Source organism: Colobus angolensis, unplaced genomic scaffold (genome assembly GCF_000951035.1).
Source record: "Colobus angolensis palliatus isolate OR3802 unplaced genomic scaffold, Cang.pa_1.0 Scaffold133, whole genome shotgun sequence".
NCBI lineage: Eukaryota > Metazoa > Chordata > Mammalia > Primates > Cercopithecidae > Colobus > Colobus angolensis.
This window is the reverse complement of record NW_012114411.1, coordinates 728,368-748,680: the sequence shown is the minus strand read 5'-3', so window position 1 is coordinate 748,680 and position 20,313 is coordinate 728,368. Positions and strand designations below refer to the sequence as shown.

The window sequence follows — 20,313 nt, the reverse complement described above, 5'->3', positions numbered from 1 at the left end:
ACAGAAATGTTAATGAAAGCCTGTGGTAATAAGGTCCTGAAACCTCATTCTTGGTAGTATATCTCCAGTCCTAACATGCACACAGTTTAACTTGCCAGGGGAAAATACATATCCCCTGGCAGCAGAAAAGACGGAATCCCTAACATCCTATATAATCATCACCATCTAGTTTCAGAATAGCAAAGCCCTACCCCAGCTATAAATGAGGTATAGTGATTGGCTCTATACACTTCCAACTTTACTGTTTTAACACATAAAATCATTATCCCTGATGTTCTTGTCTCAGGCGAGGAATGTAATCTTGCCTTTATAGTCTTTAGTCTTTAAGATCCTTCTAGGCAAAAAAAAAAAAAAATGTATCACCAGCATCTAGCATAGGAACTGGCATATAGTACTTGCTCCGCAAATACTGATGGAAGAAGATGTTTTGTCCTTCCTTAATGGCATGATCTAAGTTGTTTTCTTTGCTTTCCACAGCTCTGGTAGCTGAAGAACATCTTACAGTGGACGCCAGGGTCTATTCCTACGCTCTAGCGCTGAAACATGCCAATGCGAAGCCATTTGAAGTGCCCTTCTTGAAATTTTAAGGCCAAATATGACACGGGCCATTTTTGTAAGCAAGACCACCAGGCCTTCTTCACTAAGACTTTGTATTCAACTTAGTTCCATGTAGATTTGCCATTAGCTTTTTCCTAAAATAAAAGCACAGAACAGATGTGGTGGTGGTATGGAATTGCAATTACAGGTAGGTTGTGACCCTCATTTAAATAACTCCAGCTAAAATTAACAAAAAAGAAGATAAATGCAAGTACGTTTACTCCAGCTTTTAAAGGTCAGCAGCAGTTAACTACAGCTCAATTACTTTTCTAGTCTAGTCTGGTAGACAGGGATATTTGTACAGGAAAACAGACCTGAGTTCCCAATTAGGTCAACTATTTCCACTCTCAACCCCCACTGTAAAATTCTATAGCTGTGCATGGAAATAACCGTGTACTCCATTGGTGTTTAAAACAGCGTTAAAATGAAAAAAAGACTCTTTGGCCTCTTCTAATTGAATTTTTACTATGCAAAATTCATCTAGGGTAGTTGAATCCAACTAGGGTAGCATTCAGTAGAATCCGCAACTAGTTTAAGTCCACCTATTTACTGAAGCTGAACCAGCTAATTTTAAGTAAGGAAAATGGTTGATTCCATTCACTACACCGAGGCTAGGAGACTAATGAAAATTCAGGGCCATCCCTCAAGCATCTGCACATACTTGAGCATCTCTTTTCCTATCCTTACCTCAAAGAGTACTTGAAGTTTCTGAGAACAAATCCATAAGGCTGATATGGTTTGGGGCAGTAATATCTTGATGTTAAACCATGAATAGAACCAGCAAGATCAGCCAGTATGTGAAACCCAATACAGAGTACTTCAGAGCAAGAAGTACAGATTGATGTGGTTCCCATTTCATTCCAGCCTGAAACCCTGTCATCCAGCAGTTCTACCAGTGTCCCTGGGCCATTTTCTTAGCCTCTTGAGTGAGTTTAGCTCTTTCTGTGTTGACTTTTAGGGCCTCCAGCAGCTCCATGATTTTCCAGGACTTTCCAGTCTGACCCCCACAGAAGTCTCAGGACAATTCCCATCCAGCCCTAAGTCATGTTTCTAGCCTGGCTCCAGCGGGTAAGCCAGGCCCTAAGAACCATATGAAAGGGCTCTCCAGATAAAATCAGGGTGCTAATGCCAGAATGCTACAGTATATCCATGTGTCCACAGGCTCACTGAGCCCAGGATATTTTTCTGAGTGAAACTGTTAAGATCTTTATACTGGACATTCTAAAGATAAAACAATTATGGAAATACAGAACTTTATAGATGAAGCTATCTAGCACTATACATGTGAAGATTAAGATCCAACTACTTCCTATAATGGTAGCCTTCCCCTATGCCTCTAACCCTTTCTTAAATCTCGATTTCAATCATAATCAGGCATTGTGATTCTTCAAAGCTCTAACTCTTCCTTAGCTCGCAAAGCCACAGGCTATCATTGAAATCGAGAGAGAAGGCATCTGTAGGTGGGCGCAGCCCAGTCTTTCCACATAGCCCAGTTCCTCCCCAGCCACTCCCCATGGGCATGACCTCTGCAGCTGACCCTTATCCTCTCCTTCTTCCTAAGAGTGCAACTTAGAAGTGAGAGCCAAATCCTAGGATGTATCGCTAAATGCCATTTCTATTTTTTATAAACATGAAAACGTTGTGCTTTGGAAATTAAGTCTGTTTGAGAACTGGCAGTCTGGCTGGCACTGTTTTAAAATGTTGATTTGCCCTGCATTTAAAAACTGAAGGTTTCCTATGTATTAAAAGCCATATTTCCACCTTCTTAAGGGGAAAAAAATCGGCCATCATAACACCACTGGGTCGATGTTTTTATGGTAACTGAGGCCCTCGGCGGATGCTCTCTGAGCCATTAACATCCTGCCTGCCTTTATCTGCCTTGCCCCTGCGATAATTTGGCTTTGTAAGCATAAGCTACATAAGACATACTACACTTAAGAAACTAAACAGCAATGAAAACCCATACTTCTGAAAGGGGTGTCTTTTAAAAATTAAGTTTGATCTTTTGGGAAATAAAGCACATGGTTTTCAAAATGATTTACCAAGAACTACGCTTTTAAATGGAGACTGGGTTATTGTTTTGAGATCACTGTTTTCCTGTTTCCTCCCAAATATTAGTCACATATATGATTACCCGTAAGTTGGTCACTGTCCGTCAATAATTTAGGATTAAAGTTTGAAGTGTAATTACATTTGACTTTTATAGGCATCTCAGGGTGGACTTCTTATAAATACACTGAACTTATACAAATGATCTTATTAGATGTTTAATATCAGATTTGTTTATTTTTTTCCAACACAACTGAATCAGTTTTCTTAAATAAAATTTATTGTCTACTGTTTACACTCATGTTGCTGCTGTGAGTACAACAACAGACACAAATTCCTAGCATGAATTACTCATTGTTCACCCCCACTAACTACAGACATTGCTTGAGAATTAGATCTTTGCTTTAGGGATTTAAACGGAAAAGAATCAGGGCCTAGAATCTTGAAAGAGTATTCTCAAGTGACTGGTTGGAGTTAGAAGGCATAGCCAGTACAGGCCAACAGCACGATGACGCTGTCACTAGGAAGGGAGGAGGAGGCGGAGGAGGCCTTAGAAGCAGTTGTTTCTAGTGACAGAAATAACTGGAGACTTGATTTTGCCCATGTGGGCTAAGTGGCTGCTTTGAGAAGGGACAAATAAAAATGAGGTGGGGTGGGGAGTAGGGATACCATGAGTTAAAAAAGTATAAAAAGTAATTATCTAAAATATAGATTAGATATAAATGTTCCAGAACTCATTAAATAAGCTCAAAAATACTGGAAAGTGGCAATTTGAACTACATTTATTTTTAAACAAGTGGGGGCAATATTAAGTGTTTTGAATGTTATGTGCAAAACGAATCCATGTCACCATCTCACTGTCATGATTTAACACAGCAAGGTAGATACATTGGTTTCCAGCATTACAGGCAACACTAGATGTACTTTTTTAAATGAATAATGTAAACTTGAGTTTTAAGGCAGCGGGTACTAATGCTGCACACAGACTTAGCTCGGTGCCCATTTCAGAGACGGGTCAGTCAGCACTGAAACAAGAAATTGAGGGGAGAAAAGGGGAATCACCAGTGTCATCTGACAAAAGCGATCCCTCCAGATGTTCTCCCTTTCACGCGCACAGAATGAAGTCTTTGAACATTCAGAAAAACAAAGCACCCATGCCACCAACTTCGGCCTGTTCTTTCACAAAGATTTCAAAATACTGATAAATAATAGTGACTGCCAGCAGGATTCCAGTGCCGGACCCAATGGCCCCCAGGAAGTCGGCCAGCACCGACAGGGCGCCGATGCACAAACCGCCAAACGCAGCCGCGGTGGGAATGTACCTAGGAGACAGAACCCCGAGTTAGGCAGCAGCAGAGACGAAAACAGGTCGAGGCGCAGCAGCCATAGCTGGGTCTAAAGCCTCCCTGAACTCCAGGCGGAACAGACTGCTGTATGGAGGGGTGTGCAGGACACGGCGTGGGAACGGGAGCTCTGATCCAGGCAAACACTCTGACCTTAATTTCCAGAAACCAGTCAACAGCTAAGAAAGACAATATATGATCTTACAGGAGATGAGATTCCTGGACAGATTTAAATATTAAGATGTTTAAGATTTTTAAATGAGTAACCTTTCGTTCCCTCTTGTGGAATGAAGAGTAAGTATCAACAAATTTATGTCATAAGATTCTGCGAATCCACTTAAGTAATTTAACCTTGGCTGCACAGTAGAATCACCTGGAAAACTTAAAAATGGAATTTAAAATACTGAAAAAAGATTAAAGGCGGTGAGAGGTGAAACAAGAACAGCAGGATGATGACAACTGGAGCTGGAGATCCATCATACTATTCTGCAGTCTGTGTTCTAAATAAATAAAAAGTTTAAGGAAAAATACTGGTGCCTTTTCAACAAATGGTGCTGGGACAACTGGATGCCCCCATACAAAAGAAGGAATCTGGATCCCACCAGGCACGGTGGCTCACGCCTGTAATCCCAGCACTTTGGGAGGCCAAGGCAGACAGATGATTAGGTCAGGAGTTCAAGGCCATCCTGGCCAACATGAGGAAACCCTGTCTCTACTAAAAATACAAAAAGTAGCCGAGCGTGGTGGCGCATGCCTATAATCCCTGCTACTCGGGAGTTGAGACGGGAGAATCGCTTGAACCCGGGAGGTCGAGGCTGCAGTGAGCCAAGATGGTGCCACTGCACTCCAGCCTGAGCAACAAAGCGAGACTCCATCTCAGGAAAAAAAAAAAAAAGCTGGCTGGCCCTGGTGGCACACACCTGTGTTCCCAAGCTACTCTGGAGGCTGAGGTAGGGAGGACTGCTTGAGCCCAAGAGGAGGAGGCTGCGGTGAGCTGTGATTGTGCCCCACTTCACATCCACTAGGATGACTGAAATTAAAAAGCCAGAGCTAGTGCTGGCGAGGACAGGCAGCAGTGGAACCTCATACACTGCTGGTGCGAATGTGGACTGGAGCAGCCACCCTGGAAGACAGCTGAGCAGCTCCTCAAAATATTCAGCACAGAGTTAGTTACCATGTGACCCAACAATTCCACTCCTTGGGAAATGAAAACATCCACGCAAAATCTGTACAAGTATGTTCACAACAGCATTATTCATAAAAAGTGGAAACAACCACATTTCTATCAACTGATAAAGTGTGGAAAAGCCTACAATCGAATCTTATTCATGAAAAGAATTCAGCACGTGGACTGTGAAAACAAAATAACATACATTGTATGATTCCATTTACATGAAATGTGCAGAAAAGGCACATCTGTAGAGACTGCCTGGGCTGGTGGTTGGGCGGGTGGGCTAGTAGGTACAGGGTTTCTTTCTGGGTGGTGACAATGTGTTTAAAATCCAACTTAGGAATGTACAAGTCTGAATATACTAAAAAACACTGAACAACATACTTCGAGTGAGTGATTTACATGGTATCTGAATTTTATCTCAATAAAGCTGTTACCAAAAAAATGAAACTCTGATGTCTGGAACTCACCCCAGACCAAATAAGCCACGATTCCTGGGAAATCCTTTTTAAAAGTTCTCTGGTGATTTTATGTGCAGCCAGCCAATGCTGAGAACAGCACTGATCTGCAAGATTTTATCACTGGGATGAGCAGAGCAGTGACCACAATTTCAATTAATAATTCAGTTGTCGGTTTTGACATGGAAAACAAGTTCTGTGTGAAATTTTGATTCATTTGTCTGAATGGAAGGGCTTTAAATATGAACTTGAACAAAGAAAAACATTTAGCCATCACTGAAAGACTGAAACACAAACACAGGCCTATAAAGGTGTCAATCTAGCGGCCTTACCTATTAAGCTCATGAACCATAGAGGTATCTCGGTGACCCCTCATTACCATCTGCTGTTCTTTCAGCTGTTTAGCTACCTGCCGAGAGAAAAGCTACTTTGAAAATCCAACTCCAACATTTCACTGCTTACATCTACCACGTTCTATGCGAAGTGCTTCCCACACACTAACAAGTAACATACAGTAACCTGAAAGTTACATTGTCCTATTATTCACATTAAGCCTAGGGAAACCAAAGTTTCAGTGCCACTCCATTCCATGTTAACCATATGAAACCAGTGCTTCTCATCCCTTCTTCAATTACCAAACAAGGTTTTGTTTTGCAGGAGGGTTGCAAACCACTGTAACAGCTAAGAATTTTTTACCTTTTGGGAACCAACTTTTAGCCCGTTGGGGTGACACTGACTCATTAAAAATGTATAAATTAAAGTTATAAAGGAGTGTATCAACTACTATTTTGACAATTAAATATGAATTTTCCAAAAACAAAGTTTTTACTTTTTTTTTGAGACAGAGTCTTGCTGTCTTCTAGGCTGGAGTGCAGTGGCGTGATCTCGGCTCACTGCAAGCTCCGCCTCCCGGGTTCATGCCATTCTCCTGCCTCAGCCACCCAAGTAGCTGGCACTACAGGCACCCACCACCGTGCCCGGCTAATTTTTTGTATTTTTAGTAGAGACAGGGTTTCACCGTGTTAGCCAGGATGGTCTTGATCTCCTGAACTAGTGATCCGCCCATCTCAGCCTCCCAAAGTGCTGAGATTACAGGCGTGAGCCACTGCACCCAGCCTATTTTACTTTTTAAAAATTTTTTATTTATCTATTTATTCATTCATTTTGGAGACGGAGTCTAGCTCTGTCACCAGGCTGGAGTTCAGTGGCACCATCTCGGCTCACTGCAACTTCCGACTCCCGGGTTCAAGTGATTCTCCTGCCTCAGCCTGAGTGGCTAGGATTACAGGCATGTGCTGCCACACCCAGCTAATTTTTGTACTTTTAGTAGAGAAGGGGTTTCACCATGTTGGCCAGGATAGTCTCGATCTCCTCACCTTGTGATCTGCCCACCTTGGCCTCCCAAAGTGCTGGGATTACAAGCGTGAGCCACTGCACCCAGCCTTTTTTATTTTTTTGAGACAGGATCTCGCTCCCTCACCCAGGCTGGAGTGCAATAGTGTAATCTTGGCTCACCGCAACCTCCACCTCCTGGACTCAAGCGTTAATGCTCCGTCTCAACCTCCTAAGTAGCTGGGACCACAGGCACGCACCACCATGCTCGGCTAATTTTTTTTTTTTTTTTTTGTATTTTTTAGTCATGACGGGGTCTTGCCATGTTGTCCAGGCTGGTCTCAAAACTCCTAAGCTCAAGCGATCCAGCTGCCTCAGCCTCACAAAGTGCTACGATTACAGACGTGAGCCACTATGCATCGCCAAGAGTTTTATTTTAAAATAAACCAAACACTTACATCTTTGGCTGAGGAGCCAGACACTTCAATCCATGTCTTAGAGAAGAATGCGCATGATCCCAACATGAAGATGATATAAACAACAACATGGACAGGATCCTCAAAGATGGCGCCCATGGACTCGGGAGGAGAAAGATAGTAACACAGGCCTCCAACTGGGTAAGAACGTGCGGGTCCTCCCCCACTGACATCCTACAGAACAGGGGTACAAAGAACAAGTGGTCAACCTAATTAGGAATACATTTGTATGACATTTCAAACTTCTCAGAAATGACAGTGTTTTAAGTTCAAGGCATGTACAGCTAGTCATTCAATGTAGCTTCAGAATGTCCTTTTGTGTCTAATACCTTCATTCCTTCAAAGTTACACAATGAGCACCTATTACATGCAAGACACTGAAAATATTATGAGTCATTTTTAAAAATTGTAATATATTACGAAATCTTCCATTACTGAAAACAGGAATATGATTACATTTACAATCGACCTCTGATTATACTTAAAATCTGAAAATTTCTGAGATATGAGAGTATCCAGTCAGAATATTCCGATCCCTATGAAAATATTAATGCAATCAACTAAAATATTGACATAAGACTTTAACTTGCTGCCTAAACTTTATGTGGTTTGTATGTTGTTATAACGAGTAATCTTTTAATAAGTATAACACCTGGATTTTTATCTACACACTTAAAAAGTCTTATAGAAATAGGAACAGTATTATTTGCTCATATTAAATAAAGTTTTGGGGTATACAGATAGGGGGTGAGAAACCAATTTTTAGTTGCAATGATTACAGTACCTGGTTCTTGAATTTATGGCTGCCAAATGCTTTCTTTACTGTGCCCCTGGAATCACTGATCCCAGGTCAAAAGCACTATCTCCCAATAATTCTCTCATTAAGAAGCAGCTTACTCAAGGTGATAACACAATTTGTACAGGACCAGCTACTCAAAGCACTAACCCTAGGAAATTCTCATCAGAGTAATAACTACTCCTGGACTATTCTGAGGAGGAGAGAAACAGCATTCTTCTTACTCCTGTCTCTAACTTTCCTGTCCTCGTTGTAACATTAGCCAGAATACAACAGGTCACATTTGTGTTAAATGAATGGAAAAGAAGTATTATGAATAAAGGAAATCCTATTCCCTTCAACTGATATGTAAGAGTTACTGTCTTACTCTCTTAAAAAAAAAAAAAAAAAAAAAGCTATTTCTTTAAATGGCATTCAGTCAAAGCAGAAAGGTACAATGAAAAAGCAGAGGTATAATGAAAAAGATAGTATATGAAGACAAATGCACAGAATAAACACCATATTGCAAGAATAACTGTACAAGAAAATACTATTCTTTGGTGGGGTGTAAATTCTAGAATTACATACTGTGGCAAAGAATAAAGGACATTAGTCTTTTAAAATTCTGTTGTTTTTGAGACACGGTCTCATTCTGTCACCCAGGCTGGCATGCAGTGGTATGATCATAGCTCACTGTAGCTTCGAACTCCTGGGCTCAAGCGATCCTCCCACCTCAGCCTCCTGAGAAGATAGGACTACAAGCACGTAACACTGCACCCAGCTAGTTTTTAAATTCTTTTGTAGAGATGGGGTCTCGCTATGTTGCCCAGACAGGTCTCCAACTCCTGGCCTTTAAGCTATCCTCTCTACTTGGTCTCCCGAAGTGCTGGGATTACAGATGAGAGCCAACACTCCTGGCTAAAATCTGTAATTTTAAGAGGGAAAATGCCCCTTTGTTAGGTGACAGAATTTAAACCTATGAAAATTCAGTCCCACAGTAACTCACACTTCAATAACAAAGTGGCTAGATTGCTTTAGAAAAAATTATGACAAGGGGGACGTATATGAGAATGTACAGGATTATATTACTAGCAGCACCGCTGTCTCTACCATCTAGTTAACAGCATGCCTATCTCTAGCCCAGCTCATCACAAGCTGGTTTACTGCCATTCAGACCTTGAAAAATGGAGGAGGCCTGGAGGCAGGGTGGGAGATAGGAAAGGATAGGATGAGTCCAGTATCTCATATGTTAGCAGCACAAATAGCATTTTTTATTTTTAGTTTTTGGAGACAGAGTCTCGTTCTATCACCCAGGCTGGACTGCAGCAGCATGATCTCGGCTCACTGCAACCCCCATCTCCTGGGTTCAAGCAATTCTCCTGTCTTGGCCTCCTGAATGGTTGGGACTACAGGCATCTGCCACCATGCCTGGCTAATTTTTGTATTTTTAGTAGAGATGGGGTTTCACCATGTTGGCCAGGCTGGTCTCGAACTCCTGACCTCAGGTGATCCACCCACCTCAGCCTCCCAAAGTGCTGGGATTACGGGAGTGAGCCACTGCGCCCAGACAGCAAAGAGTATTTTTTAGAAAACATTATTATAGACAATACTGGAATAAGATGACAAAATAGGAAATTACTTTTATGAAATCAACCACAATTTTAGCTTAAAAGGTCATTTCAAATGAGATGTGAAAGTGCTTCCTAGACAGCAAAATAATAAAAAGCACTTGGGCAATCTTAACTTCTGCAACACTTACCAGTTCTTCCAGATAGGTACTAAACTCTGCTATATAGGTAAGTGAATCTGAAAATATTATAGCAAATGTTCCAATGTCGACCTCATTCCGTTAAAAATACAACCATGAAATACAAATTATAATCAACTTTAAATAATATAAATAAACATAATACTCACGGCCCACTGTCCTAGTAAATTTACTAAAAAGTTGCCACTAAATCGAACAGACAGCATCTGGGAAATAACATACAGGTTTGACACCAAGGCCGACTGGAGGATGATGGGGATGTTGGAGGTGTAGAAGAGTTTGATGGGGTAGCTGCTGTACTGTCCTCGGTAGCGGGCCGATTTAATGGGCAAGTCAACGCGAAATCCCTAAAAAAGGAAACCAAGAGTAAGTGGGGGAACTGGACACATTAAGAAAAGAACAGAGACCAGAGAGGGAAAACAAAGAACAGTGGGGAGGATGAAAAGACAGTGCCGGCCGGGCGCGGTGGCTCACGCCTGTAATCCCAGCACTTTGGGAGGCTGAGGCAGGCGGATCCTGAGGTCAGGAGATCAAGACCATCCTGGGCAATGTGGTGAAATCCCATCTCTACCAAAATACAAAACATTAGCCAGGCATGGTGGCGGGCACCTGTAGTCCCAGCTATTCAGGAAGCGGAGGCAGGGGACTCGCTTGAATCCGGGAGGCAGAGGTTGCAGTGAGCCGAGATTGCACCACTGCACTTCAGCCTGGCGACAGAGCAAGACTCCATCTCAAAAAACATAAAAAATAAAAAATAAAAAAATAGCCGGGTGTGGTGGCACGTGCCTGTAATCTCAGCTATTCAGGAAGCTGAGGCAGGAGAATCACTCGAACCCAGGAGCTGGAGGTTGGAGTGAGCTAAGCCACCGCACTCCAGCCTGGGCAACAAGAGCAAAACTCTGTCTCAGGAAAAAAAAAAGCAAAGACGATGCTAACAAAGACGTTCTGCCTTTTAAAGTGTCGAGAGTCTGCTTCCTGCTGATGGGCCAAAACAAAAACCAAAAAAGTACAGAGACTCCAATATCTCACACCCTAAAATCAGAGTCTGGAGACTCGAATTGCAAAATTGTATTTCCCCTGATCTTAAACTCTGACTTGTCAAACACTAGCATGTCAGATGGCATTCTCTTCCAGAGCACAGTGAAAATCTACATCCCACTTACTCTGGTGAAAAAATTATACTTACTTGGAAATATATAACAACAGCAAACACAAAAACTGTAGCAATGAGGTTCATGAGATTGGGTAAGTTCTGCCGATAAAAAGCCTCCCGTAAAGCTCGGACTTTGTCTGTCCTGGTGGCCAACAGATGGAACAGAGCTATGACCGCGCCCTCGAACTCAGTGCCTGTGAAATCAAGACAGACACGACCTGTGGACTCATTGTCCAAAGCTGTCCCAAAGCTCAAACAAATAACTGTGAAAGTCCAGTATACAGCAGAAAATATGAGTCAAAAGAATTCGCCAATGTTTGCTTTATGATATAGCCATGTGAGCAGGTTCTACAAATATTTAGATCACTGAGGCAAATCTATCTTTTTATAGCATAAATCTGAAGTTTTCTCAAGAGACTATTCTTGATGAAAACATACAATGTAAAATTTACCAAAGCAAAATTTCATTCATAGAGATTTGCCTCTCCTTTACTTTAGGGAAGGAAGAGGGTATTTTTAGAAAAAATAAAAAAGCAGCAAAGCAGAGCAGAGATGTCAGAATTAAGAGATAGATGTCACTCTATCAAGCCTGCCTTGAAGTTTACTGCACCAAGAACATTAATAATCATTACGATTTTCTTAAGGCTGGGATCAGAGTTTAGGTATTAACCACTTAGGACAGTATCTGTTAGAAGTGGAGATGAGGAAGGGGAAAGAGAGAATGAAATATTTCAAAACTTCGGTGCTATTACAAAGCCAATTAGAAGAGCAGCAAAGTAGGAGTGCTCCGGGTGGATTCAATGAATAAGTCTTTTCATTTGAAAAATCTAAAATCCACTACCTTGTTATCCCCCTACGGATGCTGAAATCAGTCAAATAAATGACTTCTGCAGCAATGCCTTAAGCAAGGTTAACAAACAAAATTTTAAAAATCTGTTTGCAACCACTGAAATTTTAAATGAGCAGAGGCTAAAATTTGGATACTATTCTCTCTGAGGTAGTGTTGCTTACTCCACAAATCTCTGCTTATTAAGTTTTGAAGAATTCGCATTCCTTATCCCCTAAGAGAGCAAACCAGAATGGCTCTAGGCATGTACTGCGACACGATGGGTTTTTTTCCAGCACACATCCAGCAAAACGCGTGCAGTTGCAGTCACTGTGCGATGTACCTCTGCCAGTGTTAATGGTAGTGGGACTAAAGGCCTTCCAGACAATGGTCTCACAGATGTTGGTGGCAATAAAGAGGGAAATCCCAGACCCCAAGCCGTAACCCTTCTGTAGCAGCTCATCTAACAGCAGCACAATCAAACCAGCAACAAACAACTGTGGGGAAAGAAATGCAAGTAAGCAGAAGCAAGAACAAACTCAAGAAAGGGGGAGAGGAACACCATTGGCTATTTCCAAGCTAGGGGCGTTTTGAATATTAAGGCCTGACCGTTGCAATTTCACTATGATGACCAACTGCCTCTCTGGCCTGCTTTCATTTATTCAGGCCAATCCAGAACAGTAAGAGGACTGGAAATACTGTTGCGTTATAAAGCAGACATTTCAACTTTAAAGTCTATTTACACTTATCTGAATAGTTTCTTTTGTAATGTTTAAATAAAGCCTGTTTGAAAAACACACTGAAACAAAAAAATGATCACAGTATTCTAGAATTTATGACAGCAAGAAACTGAAAACATCCCAAATACCTCTAAGGAAGTAAAAAGTCAGATGAATTCTGGTATAATAGCAAGATGGAAATGTACACTGCCATCAAAGGGTAAGTCTAAGGGCTGTGCTGATCCTTTGAAAAAAGCATTATATATGTATTATATATATGTATATTCTATACAATGTGTACAGAATAAAAAACTACAACACAAATATGTACTCAAATATGTACTCCAGCAACAATGTAAAAATGCATTCTATACACATAGTGACAAAGACTGAATGTAAATTTGAAGACAGTTAAGGTTAAGCTCATAATGTTTTTAAAAATGAAAGCATACTAACTTTAATTTATGGGATATTGAAAATTCTGAACTTGCTTCTTGGAGAAGACATTCCTGTAAAAGCATGCATTAATGAAAAACAATCCCTAGCCTTTCAAGTGACCTCCTCAGTCATCTGACCCCTTCCCTGCACTGGAATAACCTAATCAAGACAGGAAGAAAACATGCTTCCATGCCCCCAACCTCACACACGTCCCCACTTTAAAGACACCCTCCGGCAGAAGTGAGGAAGTCACTTCCATTCCTCCCAGTTCTCAAGCCGCCCACCCTCATTTTGTACCCACTTTATCCAATATCACCTGCTCGAAGAGTGACCAAACTAACCACATGAGACCCTTTTAGGCATGCTTACCTTACACAGTGTTGTTTTTTCCTTAACTGCCAATTCAATAGTTGGACAGAGCCTAACTTGTCTATTTACAGTCTTTTAGTCTGAGTTTCAATGGACAGGAGAAAGGGTACGATTCTCCAAACTTCTAAGAGAGATCATGCTAATCCTTTACTGCTTGAAAACCAAGTTTGACATTTTGACAAAATAATGTGGAGGTTAGGACTTACTACCGATTCTATTTAACCACAGTCATGTCATGAGTGAACACACACTCCCCATCATAAATCGAGAAACCCATCCTATGCAGGAAATAACAGCTGTCCATGAACATCAGCCACCAGACAGCGTCGTGATGGGCCTTGAGAAATGAGCTCTCCAGAGTCCCACAGCAGCTCTGAAACCACTCGTTCTCCAGACCCCTGTTCAGAACAGGGACCATCGGACTACACAGTCATTCATATCTGTCCTGTGAAAATTAAACTCGGGTTTTTCCAAAGAGAAGAAGAAATTATAAAGAAATGAGAAACGGTTCCTATAATTAAGGGAATAAAAGACAGTACATATCATGCATGCCTGTGAAAAGGGATAGGAACCCAGGAAGTGGCAGCAGTGTCTACAGTGATGGGACCTGAACCCTAACCGCGTGTGCACGGGGAATGGACGACATGTATGATGAGCTGGTATAAACATGGCACTTAACATTTTAACCCTGCATGGCACCTACACACAACTTAGTTTTGTCAAACTACCTTTTAAGTATGTCAAAACACACTTACCTTTATTACATGCCATGCACACTGATATTCTCTAATAGTTTTTTAAAATTTTTAATCAAGACCTGCTATTTAGATTTCTAAACTCACTAGCTGAAAAACACTAACCATGTGAATGAAAACATGAACAAATAAGGTGAGAAATACCTTCCACAACGGCATGCAAACAGTTTTCAAAACCTATGTTTCTGGGTGAAACACATTGATCCAATCATAGCTCTTCAGTGTATCCACATATTTTCAATCTTAGCAATGCCTTGAAAAGACACAAATTGGTCACTGCCCACCTATAATCAAACGCGACATATCTCTTTCCACATTAACACAGAAGAATTCACCGTAACACACGTTTGTATATCAGAATTCATGTAAATGAATTAGTGTACATCCACTTCACTTGTTTCATTCTTGGACTGTAACTATTTCTGATTTCTGACTACTGAAAAATAAACATCAAAATAGCTTCACTATTTCATATCAATTTAAATCCATAACTGACTCCGTAAGAAGTCAATCCTATAGCTAGCTAGCTGAGAATCACTCAATGGAGATTCCTTAGGAATCTGAATATATCCCTAGGTAAGATACTAGAGACATTTTCTTGATGTATAATGTTGTACGAGCTACATGCCAGTTCTAAGTGTCTTTTAAAAATCAAGATTATTCTAAACTCTGGATTGCATAAATAAAGTGCTATAAAGAAATAAAACTGAAGGCAACAGTTGGCCTGTCCATACCCTCAACGATGCCTAAAGCATATGAAGAGAAACCCCAAGCACTGAAAGGTCCTAAAATCAGACTCCAGAGTATCTTCTCTCCCCACCCAATGCGCCTCCTTCCCTAATTCCCAAGGGCTGTAAATTTGCCAAAAGACAAAGTTAGTCTTTTTTATTTTTTAGAGACAGATCTCACTCTGTTGCCCAGACTGGAGAGCAGTGGTGTGATCTCGGCACACTGCAACCTCCAACTCCCAGGTTCAAGCAATTCTCCTGCCTCAGCCTCCCTAGTAGATGGGGGATTACAGGCATGCCTGGCTAATTTTGGTGGTGTTATTTTATTTTATTTTTTGAGACGGAGTCCGGCTCTGTTGCCAGGCTGGAGTGCGGTGGCACAATCTCAGCTCACTGCAGCCTCTGCCTCCTGGGTTCTGCCTCAGCCTCCTGAGTAGCTGAGATTACAGGCATGCACCACCACGCCTAGCTGATTTTTGTATTTTTAGTAGAGACAAGGTTTCACCATGTTGGACACGATGGTGTGAGCCACTGCACCCAGCCAATTTTTCTGTTTTAAGTAGAGACGGGGTTTCCCCATGTTGGCCAGACTGGTCTCAAAACACCTGACCTCATGTGATCCGCCCTCTTCGGCCTCCCAAAGTGCTGGGATTACAGGTGTGAGCCACCACACCTGACAGTTATTCTTTAAGAAAACGTATCTTCTACCAAATGGGAACACACTGGGGATCAGAAAGCTTCCAAAGAACTTGATCATTCATTAAAAATTTCTGCCCCAGACCAGGCGTGGTAGCTCACGCCTGTAATCCCAGCATTTCGGAAGGCCAAGGCAGGTGGATCACCTGAGGTCAGGAGCTCAAGACCAGCCTGACCAACATGGAGAAACCCTGTCTCTACTTAAAAAATACAAAATTAGCCAGGCCTGGTGGTGCATGCCTGTAATCCCAGCTACTCAGGAGGCTGAGGCAGAACTGCTTGAACCCAGGAGGCAGAGGGTGCAGTGAGCCGAGATTGCACCACTGCACTCCAGCGTGGGAGACACAGCAGGACTCGGGCTCAAAAAAAAAAAAAAAAAATTCCTGCCCTAGTCAAATTACAAAACAGTTCCATCTCATTAGAAAAGTCAGTTTATTGTTAATGCTAAATAAATACTTGAATAGTATAACTTTTGTGGATATAAATTACACTCATTAAATAATCTTATATTTTGCTTCCTACATAACGCTTCTAATTTAAAAAACAGAATGCTCTGCAATCCCAGCACTTTGGAAGGGTGAGGCGAGTGGATCACCTGAGGTTGGGAGTTCAAGACCAGCCTGACCAACATGGAGAAACCCTGTCTCTACTTAAAAAATACAAAATTAGCCAGGCCTGGTGGTGCATGCCTGTAATCCCAGCTACTCAGGAGGCTGAGGCAGGAGAATAGCGTGAACCCGGGAGGCGGAGCTTGCAGTGAGCCAAGATCGTGCCACTGCACTCCAGCCTGGGCGACACAGCAAGACTCCATCTCACCAAAAAAAAAAAGAAAAAAAAATTCCATTCCCAAGCATCCATTTAAAAAACCCATAGAACATATTTATGTGTGTATAAATAGTGTTTCACTGACTCTAAGATATTACCATTTAAAACATTATTTTGTGTACTACTAAGAAAAGAATACTGCCAATTAACTTGTGACAAAATACCTTATTACAAAGAATTTTAATTTTCTACTTACAAAAAGGTATTTTAGACCTCAAGGTAGATATTTGTCATCTAGCTTGCCCTTCTATATTTAAACAATAACCTTCATTTCAATAACAAATCACAGCAGATTTTCTGACCACCTTTAGACAGCGACTGAACTCAAACAGCCGTTCTGTCAAGAACACACTCAGCCAACTAACATCAGGACGACGTGAACAAGCTGACACACGCGTGGGCAGTGACACCACCACTGTCTCCTGGCGGACCGCAAGTGGAAGGCACTGTTTACTGTACAGAAACATCCTGATTCCAGAGACATCACAACGTGACAAATGTGCATCTCAAGAATCAATGCAGTTGATCCATAATTCTTGGTATTGTGCAGTTATGAAGCTCTTAGAATAAATTTGAATTTTTCACATCAACACAATTTGAACACATCACGGTCATAGAAGGTTTTTAAAAAAAGTACACATATCACTTCAGTAATCAAGATACTATAATCAAATAATTCAACGGTAAAAAAATGAACAAGTCAATCACCTAAAGAACTGTTAGAAAAGAAAAAAGGAATCAAGCTGTTTTGTTATCTGCATAGGAAAATATAGGATTTCTTACCTGAATAATGATAAGGAGACAGATCCCGGCACCCATTTCCGCAGGGTCCCCGTACATCCCCGTCATGACATACACAATGGCTTGCCCGATGGTAATGATCATACCAAACACTGACGAGAAGTGGGGGAAAGGAGAGCACGCTTACCACCAACGACAAGGAAAGCCCGAGAAAACATCTTTACCGCAAGCAGTCTCAAACTTGGAAAACGCTCTTGAACTGCATTAATGCTCACGTTTCTGGGCTCCATTGAATAAAGCTCTATCTTTCGGTGTATCTCCCACTTCAATGATTTTGGCTCCAGCTAACAACTGCATAATCAAACCAGATGTTACAATTGGGGAGATACCCAATTCCATTAAAGTTCCTGGAGAGGAAGGGGAGAGAAGTGTGGAATGTTTATTGTACACGATACAAACGGATTTACGGGTGTCCCACTCCCTAATTACCTCAACTGAAACACACATGTAAATTTTAACAAGCAAATTTTCATTTCTTAAACATTAATTGCTAAGAAAAGTTCTCATTTATTAACACAATCCTGCAACAATGCCCTGAATAAAAAGTACTATAGGCCTGGCGCAGTGGCTCATGCCTGCAGTCCCCCAACTTTGGGAGGCCGAGGTGTGTGGATCACTTGAGATCAGGAGTTCCAGAGCAACTGGCCAACAAGGTGAAACCCTATCTCTACTAAAAATACAGAAATTAGCCAGGTGTGGTGGCGGGCACCTGTAATCCCAGCTACTCAGGAGTCTGAGGCAGGAGAATTGCTTGAACCTGGAAGGTAGAGGTTGCAGTAAGCCGAGATTGCATCACTGCACTCCAGCCCGGGCAACAGAGTGAGACTCCATCTCAAAAACAAACCAAAAAAAAAGAATTTATAGTGAGAAATAAGAAAATCAAATATGCCAATTGTGTAAGGAAGGTATGGAATTAAGTAATTCTATACTGCTGAGACTTTTCCTGGGCCACTCTGTCACATCACTCCCTTCAATCCTGTTTTCATAAATGCTGAAAAGGTAGCCTTCATGTCAGAAAATATTCCACCTTAAGGGGGATTTTTTATGTCATCTCAGATACTTCCTCAATAGTAAAAAAATAAAAACAGGTTTTAGTGTTTAAGACACTAGATGGATTTATTGGCCAGGCGTCGTGGCTCACACCTGTAATCCCAGCACTTTGGGAGGCCGAGGCCAGCGGATCACCTGAGGTCAGGAGATCAAGACCATCCTGGCCAACATGGTGAAACCCCATCTCTACTAAAAATACAAAAATTAGCCAGGTGTGGTGGCGGGCACCTGTAGTCCCAGCTACTCACGAGGCTGAGACAGGAGATTCCCTTGAACCGAGGAGGCGGAGGTTGCAGTGAGCCGAGATCACACCACTGTACTCCAACCTGGTGACAAAGTGAAACTCCATCTCAAAAAACAGGCCGGGCACAGTGGCTCATGCCTGTAATCACAGCACTTTGGGAGGCCGAGGCAGGCAGATCACGAGGTCAGGAGTTTGAGACCAGCCTGGCCAATATGGTAAAACCCCTTCTCTACTAAAAATACAAAAGTTAGCCAGGCATGGTGGCACGTGCCTGTAGTCCCAACTACTCGGGAAGCTGAGGCAGAAGACTCGCTTGAACCTGGGAGGCACAGGTTGCAGTGAGCTGAGATCACACCACTGCACTCCAGCCTGGGCGATAGAGTGAGACTCTGTCTCAAAGAAAAAAACGAAAAAAAACAGACATTAGATAGACTTCTTAAATCACCAAAATTTATTATTGCAAAATAGCTCTAGTCCAGAATTAGATTTAATCAAGCTTTAATAAATACCTGATATAGGAAATATGGCATTTCAAATCAGTAGAGAAAAAAAGAATGGACCTTGGCAAAAAAATTGGCCATTTTTAGGAAATTAAACCTAGATTCCTTACCTGATGCCTCATGCCTCACATCAAAATAAATGCTACATGTATAGAAATTCTGTCTTTTTTTTTTATACAGAGTCTCGCTGTCATCCAGACTGGAGTGCAATGGCATAATCTTGGCTCACTGCAGCCTCCACCTCCCGGATTCAAGCAATTTTCCTGCATCAGCCTCCCGAGTACCTGAGATTACAGTCGTGAGCCACCATGCCCAGCTCATTTCTGTATTTTCAGTAGAGATGGGGTTCCACTACATCAGCCAGACTGGCCTCGAATTCCTGACCTCAAGTGATCTGCCCTCCTCGGCCTCCCAAAGTGCAGGGATTACAGGCATGAGCCACTGCGCCCGGCCTCCATGTATAGAAAATTTAAACATAAAGGATAAATGACAAAAATACTAGAAGGAAATATGGGTGAGTAGCTTACCATCTTGGGGAAGAAAGTCTGTTTAAGCATGGCAAAAAGTCTAGAAGCCACAAAGGAAGAGATGGATAATTAGCTACAACTATGAAACTTCCACGTGGCAAAAGGCAGCATAACGGTTAGAATAAAACTATTTAGGCGGGCACGGTGGCTCACGCCTGTCATCCCAACACTTTAGGAAGCCGAGGCAGGCAGATCACTTGAGGCCAGGAGTTTGAGAGCAGCCTAGGCAACAAAGTGAGACCCTGTCTCTACAAAAAAACTAAAATACTAGCCAGAAATGGTGGGGCCCTGTTGTGGTCCCAGCTACATTGGAGGCTAAGGCAGGAGCATCACTTGGCCCAGGAGGTCAAGGCTGCAGTGAGCTATGTTTTGCACCACTGCACTCCAGTCTGGGCAACAGAGCAAGAGCCTGTCCCAAAAAAAGAAAAAAAAAAATTAAACACAAATGACAAAAAGTTCTATTCTCTAATATGCAAAGAGCTCCTACAAATCAATTAAAAAGTGAACAAACTGGCCAGGCGCAGTGGCTCACGCCTGTAATCCCCACACTTTGGGAGGCTAAAGCGGGTGAATCACAAGTTCAGGAGATCAAGACCATCCTGGCTAACACAGTGAAACCCTGTCTCTACTAAAAAATACAAAAAATTAGCCGCGCATGGTGGCAGGCGCCTGCCTGTAATCCTAGCTACTCTGGAGGCTGAGGCAGGAAAATT

General features: G+C 42.0%; 2 protein-coding genes across 11 annotated transcripts in view; one reads left to right on the top strand and one right to left on the bottom strand.

Annotated features, from left to right (window-relative positions):
• The window catches only part of NUDT5 (nudix (nucleoside diphosphate linked moiety X)-type motif 5), a 31,612-nt gene extending 28,669 nt beyond the window's left edge, over positions 1–2,943 (top strand). For 3 of the 6 annotated variants that reach the window (XM_011934224.1, XM_011934217.1, XM_011934219.1), the window contains one exon: positions 478–2,941. In XM_011934224.1, the coding sequence (XP_011789614.1) occupies positions 478–587 (110 nt within the window). In that variant the 3' untranslated portion in view covers positions 588–2,941. Of the gene's footprint in view, positions 1–477 lie in introns of all 6 variants that reach the window. The other 3 variants (XM_011934223.1, XM_011934220.1, XM_011934218.1) reach the window with 3 other exon arrangements.
• SEC61A2 (Sec61 alpha 2 subunit (S. cerevisiae)) overlaps positions 1–20,313 on the bottom strand; it is a 52,157-nt gene that overhangs the window by 1,384 nt on the left and 30,460 nt on the right. For 2 of the 5 annotated variants that reach the window (XR_001000886.1, XR_001000887.1), the window contains 8 exons: positions 17,495–17,626; positions 17,262–17,371; positions 12,292–12,445; positions 11,156–11,316; positions 10,119–10,316; positions 7,409–7,600; positions 5,951–6,027; positions 396–536 (listed from right to left, as the gene is read on the bottom strand). Coding sequence is in view for 3 of the 5 variants with exons in the window: in XM_011934225.1 (XP_011789615.1) it covers positions 3,782–3,968; positions 5,951–6,027; positions 7,409–7,600; positions 10,119–10,316; positions 11,156–11,316; positions 12,292–12,445; positions 17,262–17,371; positions 17,495–17,626 (1,211 nt within the window). In the remaining 2 variants the exon portion in view is untranslated. Of the gene's footprint in view, positions 1–395; positions 537–2,863; positions 3,969–5,950; positions 6,028–7,408; positions 7,601–10,118; positions 10,317–11,155; positions 11,317–12,291; positions 12,446–17,261; positions 17,372–17,494; positions 17,627–20,313 lie in introns of those variants that run through there. The other 3 variants (XM_011934225.1, XM_011934226.1, XM_011934227.1) reach the window with 2 other exon arrangements.